General features: G+C 49.1%; 1 protein-coding gene across 1 annotated transcript in view; it reads left to right on the top strand.

Annotated features, from left to right (window-relative positions):
* Nucleotides 1-26,373, top strand: part of SLC12A8 (solute carrier family 12 member 8) — a 58,315-nt gene that overhangs the window by 14,091 nt on the left and 17,851 nt on the right. Inside the window, exons 5-6 of the mRNA XM_075028827.1 lie at nucleotides 2,176-2,407; nucleotides 19,606-19,719. Of these exons, the coding sequence (XP_074884928.1) occupies nucleotides 2,176-2,407; nucleotides 19,606-19,719 (346 nt within the window). The remainder of the gene's footprint in view (nucleotides 1-2,175; nucleotides 2,408-19,605; nucleotides 19,720-26,373) is intronic.

The raw sequence follows: 26,373 nt of genomic DNA, 5'->3' as shown, positions 1-26,373 counted from the left end.
GTTGCCCTAAAAGATGCAGCACACGTCTACTAGGTCCTACAGAGACCGATGCGTGTTTGGTCACCGCAGCTCTAACCATGAGGCTGGGGTTTGGTGCTTTTCTCTGCAGTCTCCTTTCCTGGAGCGGTTTGCAGTAAGACCTGCTTGGGCAAGCAGAGGTTTTCCAGGGTCCAGCCCTAAAATCCCAAAAGCAAAAGTAGTGGCAGCTCTTGTCTGGGTGTTGAAAGTCAATTACGTCCCTTGCCCAGCAAAGGGTTTGTTTCACAAAGGCTCGTAAGGGACTAATTTCTGCAAATTTCAGCCTAGAACTCAGTTCTGATTTCGAGATGGGTAGTTCATGAGAAGCCAGCCTGTGTCCCAGTGCCGCAGGGGCCCCGGCCGTTGCTGTGTGCGGAGCAGCGGGGTGTTTGTGGGCACCCAGCTCTTCTGTTCTTCTGGTGACGCTCATGGTCCGTCAGAGGAAAGGCTTCGAGGAGCCTTGAGGTGCTGAGACTGTCAGAGGTTCGCTCCGCTCTGCTCCCTTCAGAGTGTCCTTGCATATTGCCATCCTTGGTGTGAAAGGAAAGAAAACTTACTTAGTTAAGAAAACGTAACTTCTTCAAAACTGTTGTTGGTCAGGTATAGGGAGTTGGGGTTAGGTGATGCTGCTTTCTGTCTACTGTGCTTTTCCTCACGTGAGAAGCAAGAACTGCAGCTGGTTTTAATGTGTTTATTGGAATGAGTTTCTGTTTGGGGTTTTTTTGGCTTCAGGTCTTAAGTGGAGTTTTTGCAGGTGCCCCAAGTGGAGCTGTGCCGGCACAGGGTGTTATCCTCTGCTAGCTCAGGAGGGACTTGTTTTCTGGAGAAAGCACCCTTGTAAGACGTGTGTGGTCCACTCAGTGGTAGTGTAGGCCATGCTAAACACAAGTCAACAAGAATACATCCACTTATTTGGGGACTCCCTTGCAGAGTCTGAGACTTTTCTGATGGAGACATTCACGTTGGGGCTACCAGCGAGAATGAGAGACTTTCAGGGTGTAGTTCACGCTGTCCGTGCTAGGTGTCTGCCTATGATGGAAGTGAATCCTTCTCCAGGATCTCCAAGTTGTAGGTGTCCAAGTTCGAACAGGTGAATCCCATGCACCGTGCTTGCCGAAAACCATGCGTGAACCCGCAGCTGCTGGGTGTGGGTCAGGTTGTCAACACCCTCGGTGGAGCGGTGCTGGGTCGGTCCAAGGGGCATCTGCAGCAAAGGAGGGGTCTGCTCTGACTCTTGCTGGCTTGGGTGGGTGTTGTCTCCCTTCCAGTTGTGTGGGAGCTGTGCTGCCCATCCCTCGTCCGTGGATGGGGATAGTGGATATGATCGCAGGACCATAGGTCGCAGGACCGGCATGCAGCTGTGCCCCGACCTGGTTTGCCAGGGATGCCGTGCACCGGAAGGGGGTTGTTGCTGAAATGTCAGTGAGTGGGAACCTCTGGAGGGAAATAAATGTCCTGGTATTTAGGATTGCTGCCCTGCGGTGGTGTTTGAGGCCTGAAGCTGTGCTGCAGATGTCCCATCCTGCAGACTCGCAGCCATCCAGGGCAGAACACGTGTCCTGCCCCGCAGCAAGACAAACAAGCAGCTTTCCCGGGAGCTCAGGGGGCATGGCTTGCACAATGCGCTGTCCTCAAAAGTGCAGGCTACGTTCCAGCAGCGAGATGGGGAGCCGGTGAAACATCAGACTTTACATCCAAACTAAACACCAAGTTAAAAATAACCCCTGGGAGGCAATGAAGGGGGAAGCAAACTGCCGTTCTTCAGGCAGGTGTTGAGCTGGGACCATTTCCTTCAGAGAAACAGAAGAAGGGAAGAAACTTGGAGGTTGACCCATCCTTTTCTCCCTTGGAGAAGCCAGCGTGGCTTCTCCTGGAGCATTAATGGAGGGTAAATTTTAAAGCCAGTGGAAAGTTGCTGGGCTGCTGGCCCTAGCGCCCAGCCTTCTCTGTTTACCTGGGCAGTAGGTATGCTGCCCTGGCAGTGTGCTCTCTTCTAGCAATAAGGTTCAGTCCCTGTAGGCCAGAGTAACATTAAAGATTGTATTGTGACAGCAAGCGTCTGTCTGTCTGTACAGAGACCCACCCGGCCTGGCATGGGGGCTGTGCACGGGGATCCCTTGTTCTCCCACGGGGCGCTCACTGAGCTCTGTCCTTCAGTGCGTTGCAGGTGCCATGTACATCACTGGCTTTGCAGAGTCCATCGCAGATGTCCTCAACCTCAGCAACATCTGGGCAGTGCGCGGGATCTCCCTGGCTGTCCTGCTGGGCCTGCTGGGGATCAACCTGGCGGGGGTGAAGTGGATCATCAGGCTCCAGCTCCTGCTGCTCTTCCTACTGGCCGTCTCGACGTTGGACTTTGTCATCGGGTCCTTCACGCACCTTGATCCAGGTAAAACTGGGGGTTCATCACATTGGGGTCAGGAGGCACTAATCCGCTGGGGTTTTCTCCTTAGGTGTCTTTGTGAAGTTACACATCTGGGCAGAGATAGACTTCAGTGCTTCCAGATGTGTCCCCTGTCCTTTAGTACCAATCTTTTAGAGACAACCGCTAATTTTGCAAGGAGTAAGTATTTCCAGAGCGTGGAAGACGTCTTATTAATTTAGGTGTATAACCTCAGGAATTGAGCTCTCAGTGTGTGCGCTTGTTATACTTGTATTGCACTTGGAGGTTTTCTAACAACAGAGAGTGGCTACATTTGCAGTCACTCTTTGTAGCCTTCCGCTGTCAAACTCCGCGTTAAGCATTGTGCCTACGAAAATGGAGGATTGCGACTTTGTGTTAAGGAGATCTTCTATCCAAAGACCCCCGAGGTCACTTAGACCCTGGCTGTGGTGAGCTGTGCCACCAGTGCTGACCCCAGGCTGCACACCGGTGCGTTTGCTGCCCAGGGCCGTGTTGGGGAGCCAAGGAAGGAGCTGGGGGGGCTGGGGCAGGTGACTTCTGGGGTTTCAAGGAGCTGTGGCTGCAAGTCTTCCCAGTTAGCCTTCCCCAGCAGCAGCTCCAGCTTGGGCAAGGCGGAGGTTCGGGGCTCCCACCTGCAGCCCTGGTTGCGCCCCGAGTCCTCTTCCCCTCCCTCCATCCTCATCCCCGAGAGGTGTTTGCAGGGAAACACATCTCAAGAAGCGGGGAGTTGCGGTGAAAGGGGTCCATGAGTGCTGCAGCGGCCACTCCAGCAATAACAAAGTGTAATTAACTGAGTAAACAGAAGGTGTCACCTTTTTCTTGGATTCCCCTGTGTCCAGCAGCACCTTAGGGGGTTGCAAGCGGCCTGCTAAAGTCCGTTTCAAGGAAAGATCTTCAGTTTTGATTTACAGTTGGGATTCAGCCGCCGAGCTGGGAGGCAGGAGGTGAGTCGCGTAGGTGTTCGTAGGGCTGATGGCTGGTGGCACAGCTGTCTTTTCGTGCCGTTGTGTTATTTTGTGCTGCCGGTACGGCGTGCAAGGACGGTGGGGTGGGGACAGAAGCTGCTGCACCAGCAGCTGTTCCCCTCTCACAGAGAGCCTTGTGGAAAGGCGTTTGCGTTTTATATTTAGCGTGTTAAGAAATGCCCCAAATGAAAGCCGGTAAAAGTCTCAGCAGGTACTTGGAAATGAGAATGAAGGGAGGACGGTTGTGCTCGGTGTGGCGTGTTTTGCAGAGAAGGCAACTGACCTGCTTCAAACAGCTGTGTTTCATAGGAAGTTGTTTTCTAAAGGAAGCGGGGGGTTTGCGTTTTGGCTGTGCTCAGAGGAGACCTTTAATGCGGACCTAGAGACCTTTCTAATAGTAGAGAGAAAACAAATACTCGGGGTGAGACCTGATGGTAGGAAAGTGAACATGGAACCAGGAGGAGAGAATTAGAGGAATACAAACGTCAGCAGGAAACATGCCCAAGTTGAGGTCAACGTAGTCGTCTTTGATTTCCTCCACTGCCGAGCACTATGTCATTTTCTTCTGACAGAAAATAGAGAAAGGAAGGGAAATGAGGCGGTTGAGCATTGCAGATGCTGCAGTTTAGCCGTGGCTGGCTAAAGAGAGGAGGGTTTCCAGCGCATGGAAGAACATCGGGCTGATGGTGGCCAGATCCAAGCCCCAAACGCCAGTACCCCAGACTGGTGCTGCCTGTATGGTGGGATCTGCGGCCGTAAGGCTGGCTGGGGAGAGCTGTGGGTTTCTCTGCTTTTACAGACCGCTTCCGTGGGAGAGAACTGTTTGGAGCCAGGCTGAGTGGTTGGTTCCTCCAAAGTCCTGCATTTCCCCAGAAGGCCTCTGAGTGGTGTGTCAGCACCAACGGTGAGCGCTGGGCTTCAAGAAGCCTCCTCACTCCGTCTTGCGTGCTTTCTGCGCGGCATGGATGGATGCTTGTCTCTTGGGTGCGATTGCACCCGTCAGCAAAGCGTCCCTCCTGCCAGGAGGCTGCGCTTCTCCGTGCAGGTGTCGGTGAAGCTCCATCCTCTTGAGTTGGCCGATGGCGATGGCAGGGTGCGGTGCCTCTGAGCCCACCACCTGGGGAAGCATTTGAGACCCCTTTGGGGTGGGCAGTCAACTCGATCAGCTCTCCGCAGCCTTCACGTGCGTGCGGCTGTTTTGGATTTGGTTCTTCGGGTGCAGCGGTGACTGAGATGCGAAGGGCAGCGTGCAGGGAGAGGTAATTTTTGAGGATGGACCTGTGAGCTGAAAAGATTTCAGCTGACATCTTGTCTGGGTTGCTTCCTTTGTTTTCTGACAGGTTTATGGGGTTTCAGTTCACAGCCTCAGGTCTCGGTCTCCGAACCTGTAAAATGGGCCTCATGCAGTCATCCTGCCTTTCCTGCTCCTGCCATGGCAGCCTTTTCCCTCACTTAACATATCCAAGTGCTGCGCACATACCAAAGGACTGCGCATCTGCCAAGCAGCAGTTATTTGGATTTAAATAATCTCCAGGAATGCCTGTCCATCTTGAAGGTCTTAAACGGCTGCCTTTGTGTGGTTGCGCTGGGTGGAGTCCCCTGCTCTTCTCCCCATTCCCTCAGCTCACACCCAGGCACACACCAAATCGGATATTGTCCAAGCACTCACTCCCTTCCTGTGGTTTGCCTTTATTTTTAGTCTGAGGACGGAGCGTGTTTACACAAAAGGGGGCTTCTCAGCAGGGCTTCCCGCTGCTTTTTCTCCTTTTTTTTTTTTATTTTTCCCCCCTCTCTATTGCCGTGGCTCGCTCCCGCTCCTGCAGCCCGGAGCTGGGGCTGGAGGATCCGAGTGGTCCCAGCAGACAGGGATGGCTCTGCGTCGCTTGTCCAGATACTGCTGACCCCTGCCAGGCTGCGGCGTCCCAATGCCTGGCCTTGAGGGCTTTTGCTCCTTTCCGCAGGCTGCCTGCAGGGTGGGGTGGGACTGGCTGATTTTTTGGAGTTAATCCTAAATCCTCCTCTTGGCTCCTGCTGGCGCTTCCCCTGGGGACGGGTCACGGTCCCAGGCTGGGATCGTGGCCAGGCGTGGGTAGCGAGGAGAGGGGCTCCCCGTGCCGTCTGGAAACCAGCCTCATTGAGCTGTCTCTGGCCACTCACCTTAAAATTCAGTCCCACCTCCAGAAACGGAGTCCCCCGTGGTCCTTCCTTGGGACGGAAAACATCCGTATTCTCTTTCTCCCTAAGCACAGTTTACTGTTTTTACCAAACCTAACACAGGTGAATTGAAATCTGGCAGCGCTTGGTTTCTCAACCCATAACCAAGACCCAGCACTTGCTACACAATCGCATAGTAGCAATGCAGGGGATTTTTTGGCTTGTGTACATTTGCATTTTAATTCTGGAGGTCTATACCTCAAAATCAGCCTAAGTTGTTCTGGGAGGAGCGGTGAACGTAAAGGAGAGGATGCTCCTCTCCGTGACCAGCTCCTCAGAACAGTATGTGAAACTTTTTGGCCTCTTCACGTCCCAAACATTAGAGTCACGGAAAAAGAAGATAAGCCTGCCGTTAATGCCCACTCTTTTATTTTCCTAGCATATCTCTGCTAATTTTTGTATAGGGTGACTCCCAAATACTCCCTTTCAATTAGGCGCCTGCTTTCCTGTTTTGGCAGTGGCTCTCAGGTGCCCCGTTAATGCAGAGCGGCTGCGGGAGTGCATGGCGAGGGCGGTTATTGGGGGGAGGGCTGGTGTTAATTTGGTTGCGCTTTGTTGCGGAGATGAAAGGAATCGCAACCCAAGCAAAAGGGGCCCGACTACAGCTTCTTAAATGCCTGGGGGGAAAAAAAAAATTAAATTATTTTGTTGGGAAGTCACTGATTGAGACCCCTTGGGCTGGGACCCCCCACCCAGTCCTGGAGCAGACGGTACCCCATGGCTGGGGCAAGTGTGGAGCCTGGCTGCCTGGGGCTGAGCCCCTTCTCCTGCCGGCTGGGAACCCTGGGTAGTTCATTTCTCAGGGACACAGGGAGGTTTGGAAGGCGTGTTGCTGTCAGGGGGCTTCTGCTTGGGATTATTTTCCAGGCAAACCACATCCTTCATATCACCCGCTTGGGTTTTAGCTTCCCAAAGTTGCTCACACAGAGCCCAGAAAAGTCATTTATCATCTTCGCTTCTTCCTCCGAGGGTGAGTCCTTGGGAGGATTCACCCCACTGCAGGCCTTCTGGGTACCACTGGTGAGGAGCTGTGGGAGGTGAGCTTCACCTGGGGCTGCTCCAGCAGACAGGCAACCTGCAATTGTTAAAGTGATTTATGTATATAAACACTCTGGTGTTGTAAAGATCCCTCAAATGGTGCCTCAAGGGCTTTGATGGATTGAATTAATTAAATATATTCCCACGTATTTAATATGAAAGTAATCAAAGCGTCCTAATCAGGGGCTTTTGCTTGGCTCTGGGTTGTTTTATTTTATTTCTGGGCACGAGGGGTGTGCCCCAATTTCATAAGAGAGGGTGCAGGAAGGATGTGTGTGTCAGAAGATGATCTGCAGCTAATCCCAGAGGCTTTATCCAGGCTGATTGCTGACTTCCTGGCCTGAGACACATCTGGAAACTGGCATCAAATTCCAAGTAGAAATCACCGAGCGAGCGGCAGCAGAAAAAAATCCCACTTTGCTACCGAACAAGGTAGACACCGTGGTGAATAAAAGCAGGAGGTTGCTAATACGCTCTTTATTTATTAAAAAACATGGGATTGCTTTCCCCAGGTTTTTCCAATTATAGCGCATTGAATGGCCCTGACATCACTCTTGAGCTGGGGCCAGCCTATTCAACAGTCTGGCGAAGACATTTATTAACTGGTTACCTGCCAATTGTCTGGGCTAGGAGCTGCGGGACAGATGTGTTTTGAAAAGTGATAACATTGTTAGGGGCCTTATTTAGATAGTGAGAGGAAAGCTACACCACTCTGTCCAGGCTCTCTGAAGTAGGTATTTAAAGCAGTTTATTGGAACAACAACAACAAAAAAAAATTAAAAAAAATTAGGTTGAGATGTAACGTTGCTGCGTGGTTCCACTCTGCCGTCCTGTTTGTAGGTAGGCTTTCACGGTGTTTCCTCGCTGGAGGACACCCGGCAGTAGGACTTTGTTGAGGAGCAGCGGTCTCGCCTGCCGGCGGATGCTCGGGGTGTCGGTACAGCTGCTGCTCGCCGGGCGCCGGGGCTGGCATCCCTGTGCCCCCGCTCCGCCGAGGCCAGGCGGGATTTCTGAGCCCGTTGCCCTGAAGCATCTGGCAGGAGGTGGGTAAGGAGGAGGGGAGGAGAGCTCAGGGCCTGGGGGTCCCTGCCCTCCCGCACCCGATGGGATGCGCTGGGGATGCCGTGTGCATCTAACCTGCTCTTAAAAATATCCAGTGATGGATCCTCTGCTGCATCCTTGGGGACCCTGCTCTAGTCACAGCTATCTCAGGCTAACCCCCCCTTCCTGCATCCCAAACGCCCTGCTTTGGGTCTGTCGAGGGCTTGGGGACCCGCTGATGTCCCTCCTTTCTGCATTAAACCACCTTGCTTGGAAGACCTCTTGTGCTTCTCTTCACTCTTCTCTTCTCCAGGCTGCGCCATCCGAGCGGCCACGTGGGGCATGGGAGCGAGCTGCCCTTTGCCGTGTGCTGCCGAGGAGGAGGAGGGTCCTGGCCTCATTTGACACCCTAAAACGTGCCACTGCATGGTGCCATCAGGGCCAGGCTGGCCCGGGTCCATCCCTGGAGCAGGAGAGGGTTTGCTGAGGTTGTTACAGGTTTAAACTTGCTTAATAGGTAATACTGCTCCTGGCTCGTACAGGAGATTTTGTACACTGTTGATTTAACCTTTAATTTCTTTGCTGTTTCCCTGTGAGGCAATGCTAAGCTCATCTTCCTAGAGCTTGTAAATAAATCCTGCAATACCTCAGCTGGCTTTGTCCTCTGCTAGATGCTGCCTTCACATGGGCTTTCCTCACCAGCTCCCCCCATAAAACCTCCCGTGCAAGATCTCCGTTCAGCAGCAACTTGTTTAATGGTAGAGACCTAATAAAACTGACTGGCTTGAGGAAGGTATATATCATCCCATAATCTCTCCATCTCTCCCCGTTGCTGTGTTTAAACGGGACAGCTTTATTTAATTGCATTGACTTTTTTTTCCTTTTTTTTTGGTGCCACTACATAATTGTTTTCAAATGATTGAGATATTTTACCTCCTCTTTTTTCATTCCCCTAGTGTTTAATTCCAGTCACAGTTCAGCTGAGCCCTGAATCGGCTTTCCTTATTTAGGGATTTAATTTATGAAGATAATTTCTAGATATTAGGTTCTTTCTCCAGCCGCTTCACTTCTAGTTTGCATTCCTCTCCTAGGCTAAAGAGAAAATTTTGCGGGACATGGGTCCTTATCTACTGCTTATCATCTTTTTTGCTGGCTTGTGTAACAATTTTTGGCCTTTTTTGGCTGTAGGTAAGAGATTTTAGCCTGGTTGTACCTCACTGGCCTGGATGATGGCCTTGTGGTTCTCGCTGGTTTTCTTTTCTACTCAAAGGAAAAATGCATTCATTGAAAAATGTGATTTTGGTAGGGAAAATGCATTCTCTGATTTAAACTGAGTTCAATTAATAGTTTCAAACAAACAAAAAAAATCCTTTTAGGGGGCAACATCGTGCTCAACCTTTCCAAAATCAAACACTGTTTGATTTCCAGTTTGATTTGCAGTCTGAAACTAGACTTGAAGCTGTAGGTGTGTGTGTTGCATAGAGGATAATGAAAACCTTCCAAAAATAAAATGAAACTATCATTTTGGGCACAGAATCAAAAAATCAACAAACGGAATAGTTCTCTTTTGAAATACCATTGCTATCTGGGTAACATATTCATAACTTGGAAGTACAGGATGCTCTAGCCATGAGTATGGCAGAAGACTCTGTAGACCATGGCAGGGTCTGGTGGATTATGTTACATTTTGGTTAACTGCTTTCTTTTGAAAGATGGGGAGTTGATCGGCATGGATTGGGCTTTGTCCCAAGCAATACACAGAGTAGCTCCGAGTTAGAAAGGAGGTCATTCCAACGAATCCAAAGGATGTGTGTCATCGCTGCTGCCGCTCAACTGCTATTCATTTTCCTCCAATTGTTGTGCCTTGACTCAGCCTAAATTCTGATTTCTCAAGGCTGGGCTTTTTCATCAGAGAAGTTCTGCAGAGCCTCCCACAATCAAGGACTCTGGGCATGACTTCCAAGAAATACCACTCTATAATTAATAATAATATCCCATTGATGCAAACTATTTTCCTAGAAAAAGGATTAAGCAAGGGATGCTTTACTTCTCATCCTCTTTGTAATGAATAAAACAATTTCTGCTGGCTAGTTTGAATACTGCTGAACAAGCCAGGTAGCGGATACCACATCAAAAAATAAAATAGTAATGGAAGGATTTTATACATTATGGCAAGTCTGGTGCTTAGCATTAAAAAATATAAAACATCAGTGGACTTTATACAGTTGAAATACCCACATTAAAATCTCTTCTTTTTTTCTCCTAACTAAAATTTCAGATTTTCCACCTGCAGAAAATATCCACTTTTTGGCTTTTTTGCAAATAATAATTAAAACCCACCAACATGTAGAGACAGAATAAATGCTAAACAGCTCTAGTAGCTACTTAGCTACTTCCACATGCGCATTCCTGACTTTTCCTTTATTTAAGCAATGCTGAGGCGCTGGGCTTTCACAATGAGGACCTGCTCATGTGGGCGCGTTTGGGCTCCGTATGTGCTCTTGTGTACACCGGTGGTTTTCCACTTCTTCATCCTCCTGAGAAGCCGAGGTGGAGATAAAGCAGGCACATGGGGACCTGGGCAGAAATTAGTGTTTCCTCCCACCCAGCCCGGTCCCACCGGAGACGTGATGTGGCTGGCGAGAGCTCAGGGGGAGCGTAGGCTGCTTCACGATCTGAGAGAGGTGACAGCATCCTGCAAATCAAAATTACCCCATTAGCTACATACAAATGTCGGAGACAGATTTAAGCAGCTCCCTTTGTTTATTCTGCCTTTTGTGCTATTTTTAGCTGTTGGCCAGCACCCATTATTGCAGGTCCATTGGCTTGAGGGAGAGGAAGATGCTCGTGACCTGATGGCTCTCGTGGCTGGGATGCTCCATGAGGAGATCGGGGATGGAGCGTGAGTGCATTTACCAGAGAGGGAGGATGGGAATACTTGAGTTTGTCATGTATGCAAAGGACTGATGCTCCCCGAGCAGGTTTTTTTGCAGGTTTCCTTAAACAGATCGTCCCCCCGGTGCTTCTGCTCGAGGCTTTCTTGGTCGCTCAAAGGTTTTCAGTGCACAAATCCCATGTTTCTCTGCGCCTCCCGTAACGTGGCAGACTGTTGCACCGGCCGATGTTAAACCTCTTTCCAAGAGCGTCCTGTGCAGGCCAGGCTGCAGGGCATGCAGCCGAAACCCCGAGCAACTTGAGAAGAGGTCACCTGCTGCGTCCGGAGACTTTGGAGAAGAGCAAGACAAGTGAATGCTTCCCCTCGACAGCGCTGTCAGTCTCCACGCTCGCTAATTTGTCTGCTCAACTGAGAAATATTTATGCACAGGGGTGATTCATCGCCCTGTAGCAAGGTTGCTGGCAGCTGTTGGCGTGATGCCTGTCTCTGTGCCGGTGCTCGAAGCGTGACCAAAATACCCCGTTTTCATCCCCAGTGGTGGTGGCCAGGACAGACAGGTGTGTGGGAGGGTGGTTTTCGGGAGAGGGTTAATGGTGGGTTCCCTCGGAGCCCGTGGCGGCAGGAAGCTGTATTGTGTGTTGACTTTAAACAGGAGGTTTGGGAGATCAGCTCTGGAGCAGAAAACAGGGACTCAGGAGGAACAAACACTCGCTGCTTCAGAAGGGCGGTGATTTCCTTTTGGGTAAACACGTCATTAATCTCAGGGAGCACATTCTTTTCCATCAAAAGATAAGGAATTTGAGTTGCCTTTCTCAGGGCTTGGCCTTTTTAGATTGTTTTAACTGTGGCTTTCGCTCCCTCAATTATAGACTTTACATAATCTCTCATTTTGGGTTTGCCAGGCTTATTATGGGTGCAGAGAAAATCTTGGGCAAGGGAACTCCTTTCCTTCTTTCTTTAAAATTGCTCTGATCCTTCTCCCCCCACCCCTTCTTGCCGATTTTTTTTTTTTTCACTAAAACCTGCCTATTTTTTGCTACTCGCAGCTCTGATGAATTTGAAACATGAATGTCCCGTTTGTCATAATTTATGAAACCATCTCCCTAGTGCTAATGATAAAATAGGAGCTTATTTGCTCACCACAAGTGGAAAAATAGCAATGGGCTCCTCTCCCTGCCCCAGGCTGCTTCTTGCTGCTCATCTTTGGTTTGTCATTTTTGCTGTGGCCAGGGAGGTGCGGGGAGGTGCTGGCTATGGCACCCAGTGCTTAATTTTCCACTGGCACCATCCTGCCACGTGGGGAGACAGCAGCGGCAGAACCGCTGCTCTCGCTCCCACTGCCTGTGGCTCGGGGTCTGTGATCGCTCTGAGGTCTTTTCACAGTAAATGTGTTTAAATGGGATTTAGGGATGAAATTACAGAGGGAATTTAGTCCCTTCCCTTTCTTACCTCCTCTTCCTCCCAGTACTTTGTGCGTAGGGCTGTCGGCGGCAGCAGCATGGGCTGGGGTGGGGGAGAGCAGGAGGTGGGGAGCTCCCGCATCCCCCATCTCTCAGGGCCCCGGCAGCTTGAGCAGATGCTCTGCACAGTCCTTCTGCACTGATCCGTCAGTGCGGCCACGTGCTGTTGTGTTAATTGCGTAATAGCTGCGTTTTTATCACTGCATAATCATTGACCTGCATGTATTCAACACTAAAATGCCTCTCTATTTTTGCCCTCGCCTTTTTTAAGACTCCCAAAGCAGAAATACTGAGGCTGTGGGAGCTGTCAGCAGGTAGGACGTGGCCCTGAGGACTGAGACAAACCCAAGGCATGACGTCATTTGTGACATACGGAGGGTGACTCTGCAAGGACAGGTATCAGAAGTCTCGTTTTTGCTCTTCTCCATCTGGGCTGGGCTGCATATGCCCCATTTCCAGCTACGGAGCTGTGCTGCTGCCCACAAGTCCAGCATGGAGCAGATGTGCTCCTGGCTCCTGCAAAGTGTGCACTGATCCACGCTGACTCACGTGGCACACACGTTGCACTGGGGCTGCAGAGAAGGGCAGCCTGGGTTTGGTGAATGTGGTCCCTGGGGTAGATGAGTCCGGAGGTAGCTGTCAGGAGACAGGGGCATCGATCTCTTCAGTCCATCCCATCCTCCTCCAGCTCTGCTCCCCTGCAGCTCTTCTCTTTTCCTTCTGTTTCTTCCCAGTATTCCAGCCAAAACGGATATATCCAAAGGTGCAGCAGGAGGTGTGCTGGAAGATGTTAAAACATTTTTGTATCCCTGTACGAGTTCAGCAAAGGTCACGTTTATTCTCTGTACCTGCCAGCGAAGCTCTGCCTCTTAATGCGCTTTGCTTTCACGACTCACCAGTTCCCCGTCTCTTAGAGGACTGGAACTTTCTGGTAAAAATCTGCTCATGCATCTCAAAGGCTGAGTGTCAGCCCACAGCAAGTTGAGCAGTGAACTTGTAACACAGAAAAACCACCATGCTGTCCTCTGCCACCTCCAGTGCTGTTTCCCTTTCAATTTCCCCCTTTCCCCCAACCTTTCCACATTTTTCTCATACATCTCTGCCTCCACCTGCCCTGTCCTAGGCTGGCAGCAGTAGGGCAACCCCTGGGAGTAGTGATGGTAGTGTTGGACTTGGCCGGGGAAAAAATACTAGGAGGAGCTCGGGAGCTGGAGCTGGGCAGTTGCAAAGGCATGGCTGCAGAAGCAACCTGGCCTTGGAAGAGCGTTGGAAATGTGATTTGTTAACGTCAGTGTCAAACAAGCCCAAACACAGGAAGCCAAGCGTGTGCGCAGAGGGATGCGGAGGGATGGGGCTTATGACTGCACTGCTTTGATTGATTTATGTTTTATTCTGTTGGGAAAGGTGAATCAAGTGTTATTCGTGACCCTGGTGCCCTCTTCATGCCTCTTTGATGATGCCAATCCGCTGGAGAGGTGCACCATTTTCAGTGACCTTCCTTGGGTGTGCTGTATGGTGCTGCTGGGCTATGGTTGCGGTCAGCTGGACCCACATCGTTCTCCAGCACATGCGAGTACCCCCTTCGCTGGGGAAGCCCAGAGCCATCTGGACCGTGGCTGCATCGGCGCAGAGCATCGTTCAGGGCTGTTGTGTCAGAGGATCCTGTGCTGCTTCTTGCCTCAAATTAAATTTCAGCATTTGCCAAGCGTGGGGGGAACACAAAGATAAAAAGACCGTGGGGTTTGGATGACATTCGTGGCTTTGCATCCATCTCTTCACATCCACAGTTTCTATGTGAATGGTTAATCCTGTGTATCTGCAATTGCACGCTGAGATGGTGAAAAACCTATTGCTTGTGGTGGTTTGGCATCATTAAAGCCAGGCATGCCTGACTCGCCCTTGGCAATGAAGATGCTGTTCTTGTGTGATAGGCTATGGGTCGTAAGTACATTTTTGTGAGTTTGGTGACCACCAGACCATCCATGGGTGAACTTCTGCAGGCAGGGGAAGAATTAGTATTGCAAGGGCTTTTGGAGGGAAAATTTCACTCCTTCCCTGCTGTAGAGCCCTTTGACCTATAGAAATTAATTTGGCTTAGGCTACCCAACAGTCATCTGATAGACCACAACTTCTGAGAGTTACCAACCTGACAGGACTTGACTTGCCCACCGGGGAGTTAACAGCTCAGAAGTCCTGGGCTTGTACCTTGCCTTTGGCTAAGAGTTTGGAGGAGGAAAATGCAAGCATGCGGCTAGTGAGGAGTGAAACTTTATCTTACTGCTGAGGTGTTCAGGTGAGGATGGCAGCTGTGGGACCAGGCTGTGAGGATGGTTCCTATTTTCTCCACGCTGATGTGCCCAGGTATCTCCAGCACACGCATCAGGACCTTGCTCTGGGCATGCACTTGGACTCGTGTCCAAGGGGAAGAACTGGATTTTGGAGCTTGTGCCAGAAGGGTTTAGAGATGGAAGAAGAAATGGGAAAGAGAGAGAGGAGGTAATTATGCCAAGGATATATAATTACTCCTTGGCTCTCCATATCTTACATCACACAGGATCCTGAAAATTCTGGGGTCAGACCCGGGAAATGTGTTGCAAGACAAACACTTCCAGCTGTTCCTCTGAAAGCAAATCACAGCAAGTACCTTCCAGGCAGGAACGTGTGGGCTTACTTATTTAGGAAAAGTAAAAATCTCACCATTTCAAGCCTTCAGCATTCACCTTCATAATTAAAATCTCTAATCACAAGCAGAGTGCAATACGTGACCGTCTTCTGGGAGCTGTTTCTTAAGGTGGTTTTCCATTTTTGCATTATTTAGCCCCTGCCTCGGTGCCAGGGTTTACTTAACCTTAAGCTTGTGAACAGGCTTATTGAATTTGGCCAAGACTTGACTAATCTGTAATGAGCTCCAGGTTGCCTGGAACTTGGCAGCCCCGTCGTCCTCTGTGCCGTTGTATAATGGCCTGACCCCGCGTAACCACGGCTTCGCCTCTCGCCCCTTCTCCAACCTCCTTGAATCCTGCTCCGAAACCCCGGGCTTCATGGAGGGGCCGCCCTGCTAAGGTGTGTCCCAAGTGCCAAAAACCTCCTCGGCTGCTTTTATCCTCTTCCATGGGGTGAGAGGTGGGAGAAAGTGCAAGAAAAGCTCAAATGTGGAAACCAGCTGGGGGCAGAGGGGGGATGCAGCGGTGGCAACCAGGCGAAGGCTGGTGCTTCCTCCCAAACATCCATGACGGCTGGGGGGGGACATGAGAATCCTGGCCATCTTCCTCCACCTCCTCCTCCTCCTCCTCCTCCTCTGCCTGCATCAGGCTGATGTGCAGCCCCCTGTAGTCCCCCTGTGCTTATGAATGGAAGATGCTCATCCTGGAAGCTCTTCCATTTGAAACTTGCTAGGTGGTTTTTTTTTTAATTATTATATCATTTTAATAAGGGCCACTGGAAGGACTTAATTGTCAAAAATCACAGGAATAATTCAGATGTTGCTCTAAGTCAGTTTTTTTCCCCATTGTTTATTTACTTCAGCTCATCCACTTGAGAAACCCATTATTTGCCTGTTCCTTATTGAGAATCTAATGATGAAAATAAATTGTTACCACTCTTTATTGTGCATTTCCCATAAGGCTGACACGGCACAGAGAAGGAACTGGATTCTTTTCCTTCTAGCATGACACTGGGAAGATTGTTTATAGCACTTCAGCCCTCTGCAAGCCAACCGAGAGCAGGATCATTAAAGGCAGGATTTAGAGGCTGTGGAGTTGCATAAATTAATTGAGAGCAAAATTTGTCAGACAAACATTTTGTAATGAGTGAGGAGGGAGGAATCGGGCTTGGATCTCATGTACCCAGCAGTAAGCTGGAGGAAAAGATCCTCTCACAAAAAAAAAAAAAAAAAAAAAAAAAATTAATAAAATGATCTTGCCTTGTTTGGAGATCAGAGAGCCAAATATAGACCCTATCGTGTTTCCTTCCCTCCTCCTTCCGAAGCTCGTCCTTTTGAAGTGCACTTTCAATGGGATGTGGATAATTGACTCTGTGAACAACCGACCGAGTGCTCTGTTGGTTTAACCGATTGGTCTCAGTTGCTGATTCCTGTTTTGTTTTGGATGATTTTCAGCCCAATTGCCCCGTCAGCTACAATTAGTCCCATTAATATGACAGCTGAAGGGTCACAGACGACTCGCTCCGGTCGCAGGCATGAGGGCAGCCAGGAGATGCTCACAGTGTGTTGTTCTCAGCTCCTCCGTCATGTGCCGGTAGCTTGCTTGAATTGATGGCGATGGCAAATCCTGGTGTAAAACCGATCAAACGGGACGTGAGATTTGCTTCACGGGAGGGTGATTGACTGAGAAATGAGATTGCAATAGCAAGTAACATTTGGATGAACTTTTCTTCAATTAGACAAGAAAGCTTCTGGTTCTGTATAAAGGGGAAATGTGGAATGGCCGGGCTTCCTCTTGCCCGCCAGAGCCGCGAGGAAAGGAAGCAGAAGTGGGATAGAGTGGTAGGCGCATCCTGCGGCTCTTTCAACAAATCCACGGCCATCATTTTGTGCGGTTCCAGTGACATCTGCCATGGTTCTGGGCTTTGTCTCTTCCACCCAGGATTTACGCCTAAGGGAATAAAATGGGAAAGGGAAGAGCAGATGAATGGATGGAGCATGAGAGATCGTTTGGCTTCTTAAGATTAATAGGAATCAGATGCACACAGCTGCAGTCAGACGTCGGACTCATGGGTGTCACGGTCTCTCTTTGGCCATGGTATGGCCAAAACGGTATCACAGAAAATGTAGTCTGGTTGTATACTTGATCTTTTGGATGAGAAAGGAGACATAAGGCACCCAAAGTACCTGGATCAGCCTATCGCTGAATAGCCCCAAAACCTGGTTGGAAGACCCCGGTTGGAGATGGTTCACTTGCAAAGCAGGACGCTGTGCCTGGTGAGGTTCTGCAAGGGTCTGGTTTGGTGTTATTTGGTATTTTCCTTAACTGCTTGGATGATGGAAAAAAGACTATGCAGATTCAATTTGCAGATGACCCCCAGCTGGCGAGGGCTCGCAGCAGCCTGGCTGAGAGGGTCAGACTTCCAGATGACTTTGCACAAGCTGGGGAGGTGGTGTGAAAAGGATGATTTGTGGTTTAATGAAGACAAACATAAAGTTTTACAGCCTGACAGAAGCTGTCAGCTGCACCAGTGCAGGATGGGGACTGTTTCCAGTAGGTGAAAGGATGCTATTAAAATATGCAAATAGCTTATGGATCAGGCAAGAAATAGCATCATGAACTTCAAACAGGGTGCTTTTGGTTAGACAGTAGGGGAAACCTAAATGATAAAGACAGGAAAATATGAGAGTAAACCATCAAAAGAGGCTAGAGTCCACTTCACAGGAGATTTTTGAGAACTGGTGGGGCAAACTTTGGTCAAGAGTGACATAGATAAATTTGATGCTGCTGCTGAAAAGCACAAGTTGGAGAAGGTCTGCAGATCTCCTTGGAGCGAGATGAATATTTTGCCAACTCCTTTTGTTTTACTAATGAAACATTAACATTTTTGTGAGGAGCACATACTTTGTGAAAAATCCCTTGGCCAGGGACCAAAATTTTCCTCAAGCAGTTTGGTGGGAACTTTGCAGCCAGCCCATGTCCATGCCGTTGTGGACACGAATTCCAGTTGAAGGAACTCAGGTCTGGTCTCTCAGGAACGTACAGGCTACACAAATCCCCCCTTTTTTTCTCCAGAAGCTGCACTTTCTGCAGACATCTGTGAGGTCCAGAGGTCAGTGTGTTGCGCTGAGCTTATTCCCTTTAAATCTCGTCTGGGACTTGTTCCTAGTGAAGATATCTGGTGCTTTTAAAAAGCCTAGCAGCAGGAGACCTCTTCTATCAGTGTGTTTCCATCCATGTTTGGGCAACACAATGAATGCAGATGTAGTAGGAAACTTTTGATTATCTATATGATTTTTCTGTGGCAACTTCAAAGCTCTGTGGTTAGTTATATTCTAGGACTTTAAATGGATATGTCTTGCGTTCAGAGCTCTGATTTAATTTTCCGGTTTAATCTATTGTCCAAACATCATTAATGTTGTCTTTGAGGCATGGGACAGCTTTGATGGAGTCTTTTTTTAATTTCTGGCCATCACCCTGTGCAGCCATAAACAACATCCTGCCTGCTAATGAGAAAATTTAAGTTATTGCAGTCACATGTCTTGTGGAAATAGATTGTAGTGGCAGGAGAAAAAAAGGAACCGACTTTGCTCACCTCCCACCCCCAGCTGGCACGAGCACTTGGATTACTGACAGGGAGGAGAAGTTTCCACAGATTAAGATACTCCATTAAAAAGCGGTGTTGCCTGTTGAAAATGAAATTATTAATTTCATAGACGTATCATTAATTCCTTAACCTGCTTTCATGATTTATCTTTTCTACTTATAACCATCTAAAACCTTTCCTAATTAATGTCCTGCTGGCACGTCGGCTGTCAGGCTCAACTATTCCTAACAAATCCAGGTTTGTGGAAGAATTTGACCTGTCCTTCCAGTGTGAAGTGAGGGAGCAGGATCCTCCATTACATACCCAGTAAACCAGTTGCATGACATTGATATCCTACCCATTGCTTTCCCCTCTCTCCCATCTTCTGTGAAACTTTTTGTTTGGAAAGTAAAACTTGTGTGTGTATGACCTTGGAAAGACTTGGCAGAAGTCGGTGTGGGGAGCGGGGCACGGCCCAGGGTCTCAGCATTTGCTCCTTGTGGCACTGTGATAAACATCTGCAGAAGATTTGGGATTGGGGCGGCTGGTTGTGATGCACAGCCCTGGTTCGGAGATGATAACGTGGCAACGGGAGAGCAATGGCATCAGGAGGGTAAGTGCACAATGCGGCAGGGGGCAGTTTTAGAGCACCTTATTCCTCCTCCACTGGGAAACCCATCTTGTAGGGGAGACCCCACCCTGCAACAAACTGGCTTTATTGGCTCTGGGCTCATTGGCAACCAGTGTATAAACTGGGTGTGCCAGTAGCAGCTTCACAGCATGGGCACATCTCAGGTCTTGTCTGTGCAGGAGCTTGACTGGCAGAAACACAGAATTGGGATACGGTGCAAGATCTTGCTCAGGGATGCAGTTGTCTTATGGCAGCATAATTTTGCTCTATTTGGAAAGAAGATTAAAGTGGCATGGATAAATAAGTATAAATATTAGCAGATCCCTGCAGCCAGCTTTCCTCCATGGACAGGTTTTACAGGAAGATGTCCTGCTTGCTCGCAGACAGGACTCAGTACGATCCATGTTCTGGCTTGGCGAGAGCCGCCCAGCCTGGTGGTGCCTCTCGACGTGCTGACCTGCACCGCTGCACCTTTCTCTGGCATTTGCACCCTTGTAACCACACCGACCTCTTCTCTGCCTTCTCCCCCCACTGAATAAGTTGGCATTCGTCCTTTCAAACGATCTCTGGAAACAGCTGCTGCTGTCACACGTGTTTAGAGGACGGGTGGTCGCCGAGAGCAGGCTGGAGGGTCTCCTGCAGTCCCTGTGGTTTCTGAGGTTCTCCTCTCGCCCTCCATGTCTTTGCAGAGCACGGCTTCGTCGGCTACTCCGAAGAGCTTATGTTCAACAACACACTGCCGGACTACAGCCAGGGGGAGTCCTTCTTCACTGTTTTTGGAGTGTTTTTCCCAGCTGCCACAGGTACAGTTAAGTTTTATCCTCCCCTTCTTTCCCACCACAGTCACATCTGAGAGATAAGCAGAAGCAAGGTAAGTTCCTCTGGGCTGTGAGGTGAGGCGAGCGGGACCGTACTTGGCCGTAGCAGACTCATGTGGTCGATTCAAAACGTTCAGGCTTTCCTCCAGCATCTCAAATTTTGCACACTCCTGTCCTGTTCACTTGAATGTGCTCTTCTGTCTCTCTGTGTTCAGAAACTGCTGGTCAACTCTATGGGTTGATGTGGTGGTGTAAATCCCTCCCTGCCAAGGACAAGGCTCAGGCATTGATCTTGGCCAGTGCTGTCAGGCCACAAGGTATCAAGCCTTTTTAAAAGCGCTGATCATGATTTATCTTATTAGATAAGCCTTACGACTTGATTGCACTGGGAGGGTGGGAAGAGCACAGGAGGGCCTTCCCTCCATCCTTACCACGGGTGGGTGACCAAGCTGCACCGATGCCATTGCTCATGGTGCTGACCCACCGCTCTCTTCACGGTGTCACAGGTGCATCTTTGCATGTCAGCAGAGTTCACATTTATGAGCTTCATTGGATGCTTTCATATTATTCATTCCCTTAAATTACCAGGAAGATCCACGTCCCCTTTCCAAAGCTGGCAGTCTCCAGTGGGAATGAAATAACTATCAGTTGGAATTACAATACCTTTTGTTGATGCTGGGTTTTTTAAGCTATAAAAAGTACCGATTATAAGCAGTTTCCATAGCAATGAATCCTTGGCTTACAGAATGAATTTTCAGAGGATTAGCTCTAAGCAACTCGCTGGAAGTTGTTCGCAGAATTGCTGCGGTACAGGGAGACAAACTAAAGGGTTTTGTGAAACAGATGGGACTGGAGGAATGCTCTGGTAGCAGAAGTCACTTTGTCAGGTGCTCCTAGTGCAGGACTTCAAATTTTCCTTTGAAATCCTCTCTCCCAGCTCATCAGGCTGGCTATTGCTTCCATGTAGACTTCCTCCTGGAAAACTCACCTGCCTGAACTGTTGGCACCATGGAGAAGTTGGCTTCTGCCCTCTTTTTTGTCTTTTCTGGCTGGTCCAAGCGAGTCCCCCAGCTAAAGAAAGAGACCTTCCCTGTGAGCCCTGCCTCTGATGCAGGAAAGCGTTTTTTTCCAGCTCCCTGGCTGTAGAAGAAGGAATAGTTATGAGAAAGCTGTGCAGAAAATTACCGTGATTAACCATATTAAATGGTTCTTCATCACTGCTAGTGCTTGGCTGCTAGGAATAATGCCAAAGCTAATAGATACAATTTATTTAAAGCCCTGGTAGCCTGTTGCTTTGTTAGTTAGCAGTAGTAATACCAGTAGTAATGTTAAACATTCTCTGAAAATATAGTTTGGGATGATGTATAATTACTTTGGTTGCTGCACAGCTTTTTCATGTGTTCTTTTTAATTGCTTGGTTATTTACAGGATTTGAATTATTCCTTCGGAGTAGCGGTGCCAATGGTACCGCACAACGCTGCTATTGCTCCTATTACTGCTGTTTGTAGCGCTGCAGGGTTCAGGAGCCTCATAAAACGTAGGGCTGTGTTCGTGCTTTACATGGAAGAACTTGTTATCTGATTAAGAAATTCTTAGGGTGGGAGTCAAGACTTCTCTGCTGCAGATCGCAAACGGGGAGCCCAGTGCAACTTCAGAAGTGCTGGGAATGAAGCTCACGTCTCCCAGGACTGGGGCGATGAGCGAGAGCTGCTTCCCCCACGTCCTGCCTGACCCACGCCGGCTCAGCTCGCCTCCTCCCCCGCGATGGGGCTGCGATGCTAGGGCTGCAGAGGGGACCCCGGGTTTCTCGGGGTCCCACGTGCTGGAGCCGAGCTGCTTCCCACCACCGCACTGCGGGTGCTGACTGGACGCAGCCCGAGCCCGCCAGTGGGACAGGCGGTCCGCGAGATCGGAGGTGACGTGTCAGGGGTGGGTTTGGCAGCGGCGTTAATAGCAGGCTGGAGAGATGGGACAGGATTGCCAGCACCTCTGATGCAGGGCAGGCAGCGTGATGCAGATTGCGAGCGAGCGGCAGCGTCGGTCCCCAGCACCTCCGCATGAAAAGGAGCGGCAGGGACACGTGAACGTCACTCCCAGGCTGTCACCTCCAGCCTGTGCTCCTGCCCAGCACCGTCCCCGAGCGGTACCCACCTCTGCTGGAACCCCCCCAGTGACCTGGCCAAAGCACTGGAAGCAAAATCCTTTGCGTTAAGATGCAACAGAAATTCAGGGAGAGTTCAGTGAAACAACATGTTGTTTAGTTTTCAGGGGTTACTTTGAGCCAGTTTGAAACATTTCTTTGACCCAAAGCAATGTTCTGTTTATCTTTAATTATTAAATCTTTTTAATTTTTAGCATATGCTAGTTTACAATCTAAGATGCTCTTTTGATAACAAAGTTTCTTAAAAAAGTGTTTAGGAAATTGTGAAACAAGATGTTTGGTCCTTTCTGAGATGAAATGTTCCTCTTTGAAGTGAAACTATTTTGATCTCTTCAGGATAAGCTCTTTCCTCTCTCTTAAATGGTTATCTGAATTTGACTGGTTTAAGTTTAGTCTCTGGGATGTACTGAAAAGTGGTTTTAAGTTGCCCATTTCCACCAGAAATAGCAGTGAAACGGAAACTTCAGAAATACAGGCTGGCAGCTGTAAAAGCAAAGAGGGGCAGCCACTTTGGGGAAGGGGAGCAGGACCTGTGGGGAGACCCTTGCCGGGACCGAACGGGCAGGAGGAGCAGCTGGGTGTGTGCTTCGGCTGGAGGGGATGATTGTCCAGCCTTCTGTAGACTGGTAGTGACATGCTGCCTCCTACGAGCATCCTCCTTGGATTGTTTTACTCCAGGTTGGGTTGTTTTCTTTGTTTCTCTGTATTTTATTGGTACGAGTCCAGCAACGTGAATGAAGTTATCCCGGTTTTATGGTTGAGCGGTGGTAAGCAGAGGCTGGTCCGTTTGCTTCCTCGGTAATAGCTGTTTAAAGCATTTCAGCTGGATGTGCGGTGCAGCTGGCTTTATTCCCCCAAGTTTGTCATTTAATAATAGAGAAGTAGATGAGTGATCCAAAACATACATCTAGAGCTGGCCTAAATGGGAGTGCATGGGCATGGAAGAGTCAGATTTGCCGGCTTCAATCAAAAAGACTAACGTACTTGCTGTGGAAGCTGTGAACATCCCCCTATAGAGATTCTGTGCATTACCCAGATGTTTTTCTGTGTGTTTGTAAATACCTTCTTAACAGACATTTTGCTGCTGCACTGTGATATGCAAACACCCAGCTACCCATCTAACCAGGGCCTTGCATGGGGAAGAAATCTTGGGAACTGCCTGCCCATGTTCAGCTCCCAGCAGCAGCCATGCAACCGTCAATGCATTTTTAAAATGAAGTTAAACATCATTTCTGTTGTGCAGAGAATGTTTTTCTTCTTCTACTAAATCCCCAAGGTTTTCTGTCTAATGAAAGAAGTGTGTTGTCATGTGACACAAGAAAGTAAAACGACGTTTGAAGTGGCGTTAGTGGAAAATATCATTGTACTGAAACCAGTTCTGAAATAAACCGTACTTGGCGCTTGCAAAATGACAGCAAATAGATTTAGAAGTTTTGGGCTAAGTTATCAGATGATGTAAACTGGCACAACTCCATTGAAGTCTATGGAGAGGTGCCAGCTTACATCAGTGGAGAATTTGTCCCTTTTAAAAAATTAGCTACAATTCTTATCTAAGATTTTCCATTCTTCATCTCTTGGGTGAAGGAAAAAAAAACCCTTTTATATTTTATAGTAAATTCACTGGAAAATGCAATGGGTGTTTGCAAGCGCTCATATCTACAGTTATAAGCCATAGCTGGTGGAGTTTGAAGCCAGAGCTGGTGGAGCTGATGGTTGTGTCTAATGTACAATGTAGGTGGTCCCCTCATGCACATATCCACCGCCTGGATGATGCCCAGGACAGGATTATGCTGGGAATAGCAGCAATGTACAGACTGTCTCAGCCATAATTTCCTGGCTGAGTTGACCGTGTTTTCATGCTTCCTTGTCCAGAAGCTTTGTCATTATCTGCTGCTCTCTGAGATAATAGCCAGTGTGGAAAATCCAGCCTGCTATCTCGTTGAAACAGAGAGGTGGATAGTTTTCTCCGTGGACAATCTGCAGATATGATTGCTTGAGTTCAGAAGGGATTGGCCATTTCCCTAGGGACGGGTCTGTGCCTGGAGGAAGGAACGTCCCAACTTCTCTATGTTGTTGAATTTTATATGCAAGTGTAGGGGTTTTCTTCTGTTGAGTAGCTAGAGTCTCTGGAAAGGCTGTTTGTGGCTACTCACAAGTCAGACCAGTTCTCTGGCAGGGGGTGACTGAGGCTATGGATGGTGGAGGTTGTTTAGGGTTTTTTTTTTTTAAATTAATCAGTTTGTCCTTTCATTGAAAGGTGGGGTCGCTAGTTTGCTGCTCACAGAAGACTTTCTCGGTACTGCTCTTTGGCAGCTGTTATCCTATCTGGAAAATTACTTGTTGGGTCGTGGTGGAGAGGTGGCTTTGGCATTGTCCGTACGTCTGTACTACCAGATTGTCCCTACTTCTGTAGTAGTCAGGTCAGAGGCATAGTTGCAGCACGGAGGAGGTGGCTTTGGCCTGAGGGGCTGAGGATATCTGTGTTGGTTCCCTCTGTGGTGGCCTTGGTCTTTGGCAGTGGAAGCCACGAGACTCCAGTGACCTCCTGGGGGTCCTGACAGAAGCTAATGGTGTGCACTGGCCTGGGTCTGACCCCGAGTCGCTGCTGGGCAGGAGGTCAATCGTCAGTCTCAAGATCCCATTTATGTGGGCTCTGGCAGGTCATCTCCTGGCTGCTCCTGAATATGCGTGGGTCTGTGGGAGGGAGGCAATGAGGCGGCCTAGGCTGTGCTGTCATCGCTGTGCCGATGACTCGCACGTCTTCAACTTTTTTCATATTCAGTCCAGAAAATGCCATTTTGGTGTTTCCCCAGTGCTTTGCTGAGGCAGGAGTTTGGATGAGGAAGAGGTGAGTCAAGCTCAAGCTGGAAGATTTAGAGGTGGTGCCAGATGTTTGGGAAACTTGGCCAAGAGGCACACGAGATTAACAGCTGTCCTTCTGACAATAGTTTGCTCCCTTTGGAAGAAAAATTCAGAATATTCTCAGCTTTCTGCTTTGCCCCTGAATTGCAAAGTAGCATGTCACCGAGGAGTGCTTCAGAGAGACTTCATTTAACGTGATGTTTGTGGCCATTTCCGTGGACTTCTGCCTTCCTAACTTTTCTCACCTCCAGCTAAGCCCATTGTATAGCTGTTTAAAAGGAGCAGTGCTTGAGCAGCACTTGGAAGTTTTTTCTGGGGAAAAGCATACCAGTTGACGGGCTTTTAGCAGTGCTATTCAGAAGTACGGCCACACAATAGTCTTCCAGGAGAAAATTAAGAACTCATTTTGATTTGTAATGTTTTCAGTGTGGTGTCAAGGATTCAAATCTGGTCTGAATCTGGAAGACAGCTCTTCCAGGAGCTGAGGAATGCCAGGAGCCCATAGGGACCAGCTCCTGGGGCTCTGGCTTTGTGGTGGAGAGGAGGACAGAAAGAGATGGCTGCCGAGTGGAATGATCGAGAGGAAAAAAAACAACGATCAAGGAAAAATATTAATAATAAATAAAGCCCTAGATGCTTAGCCGATGTGTTTGGCAACATGCGAGTGCCTTGTGCTTATTAATGAGTAATCCTCGCGGCAGCACAGCAAGGATAGGAAGTGTTACGACTCCCATCGAGCAGATGGGGAGATGGAGCTATGAAAACGCACAGCAAAGCCTGGGACAGAGCAGGGAGATGAGCCCCTGTTCCTCTATGAGCAACCCAACCGTTGCTCACTGTTGGCAGTCCTGTGGTGGCCATGCAAGGTCTGTAGGGAAGGCATCCATCTGGCTGAGCTGCGTTTGTCCCTTTTACCCTGGGATTTGTCCCACGGCTCCTGTCTACCCTTCGTCTTGGGAGAAAACCCTCCCAAGCAGCAATCAGTGTTTGAGCTTTAAAATGCAATGGGTTGTCACTGATTTAGGGCTGTAGTCACTCAGATTTGCGGCCTGACTTCGCCATTCTTGTGCCCTCTGAAAATGAGGAATGGCTGCTGGGCTTGGCAGCCGAGCGGCAGACTGACGCACGGTCGGTCCCCTGCTGCCGGGGCTGGCAGATGCTGCGAGCGCCGTGGCGTTGGCATCCTCCTTCTCATTGTTGTTCTGTGGTGATCTCACCCCGGCTCCCAGGGACCGTCCCACGGGCGCTGCTGGCTGGCACCTGGCCCACGTGTCCTTACGAAGATGTTAGTCTGACATCCGAGGGGTGGGACAGCGAGGGGCAGAAGTTAGTGTCTTAAAGAGGCTCTTCTGTCCTGCCTTCAAATTGTCCAAATTCACATCAGGATTCTAAATCACGGAGTTTTTAATTTTTTTTTTTTATTTAGAGCAGATATCTGAAATCTTCTAGGAAAAGTTGTGGGATAACGTGACGAGAGAAGTTGTGTTTTCTTGCCAAATCTGGTATGACTTCTCCTTCAACTGTGAGCAAAGCCTCTTGACCAATTTGTGCCTTGGGTTCCTAGCCTCAACATGGAGACTGTAATCCTTTGCTCCATCCCGTTTCCCTTTCTTGTG

The sequence above is a fragment of the Buteo buteo genome, chromosome 5, assembly GCF_964188355.1.
Source record: "Buteo buteo chromosome 5, bButBut1.hap1.1, whole genome shotgun sequence".
NCBI classification, from domain to species: domain Eukaryota; kingdom Metazoa; phylum Chordata; class Aves; order Accipitriformes; family Accipitridae; genus Buteo; species Buteo buteo.
The sequence above is the reverse complement of the archived record's forward strand: the minus strand, read 5'-3'. Positions and strand labels throughout refer to the sequence as shown.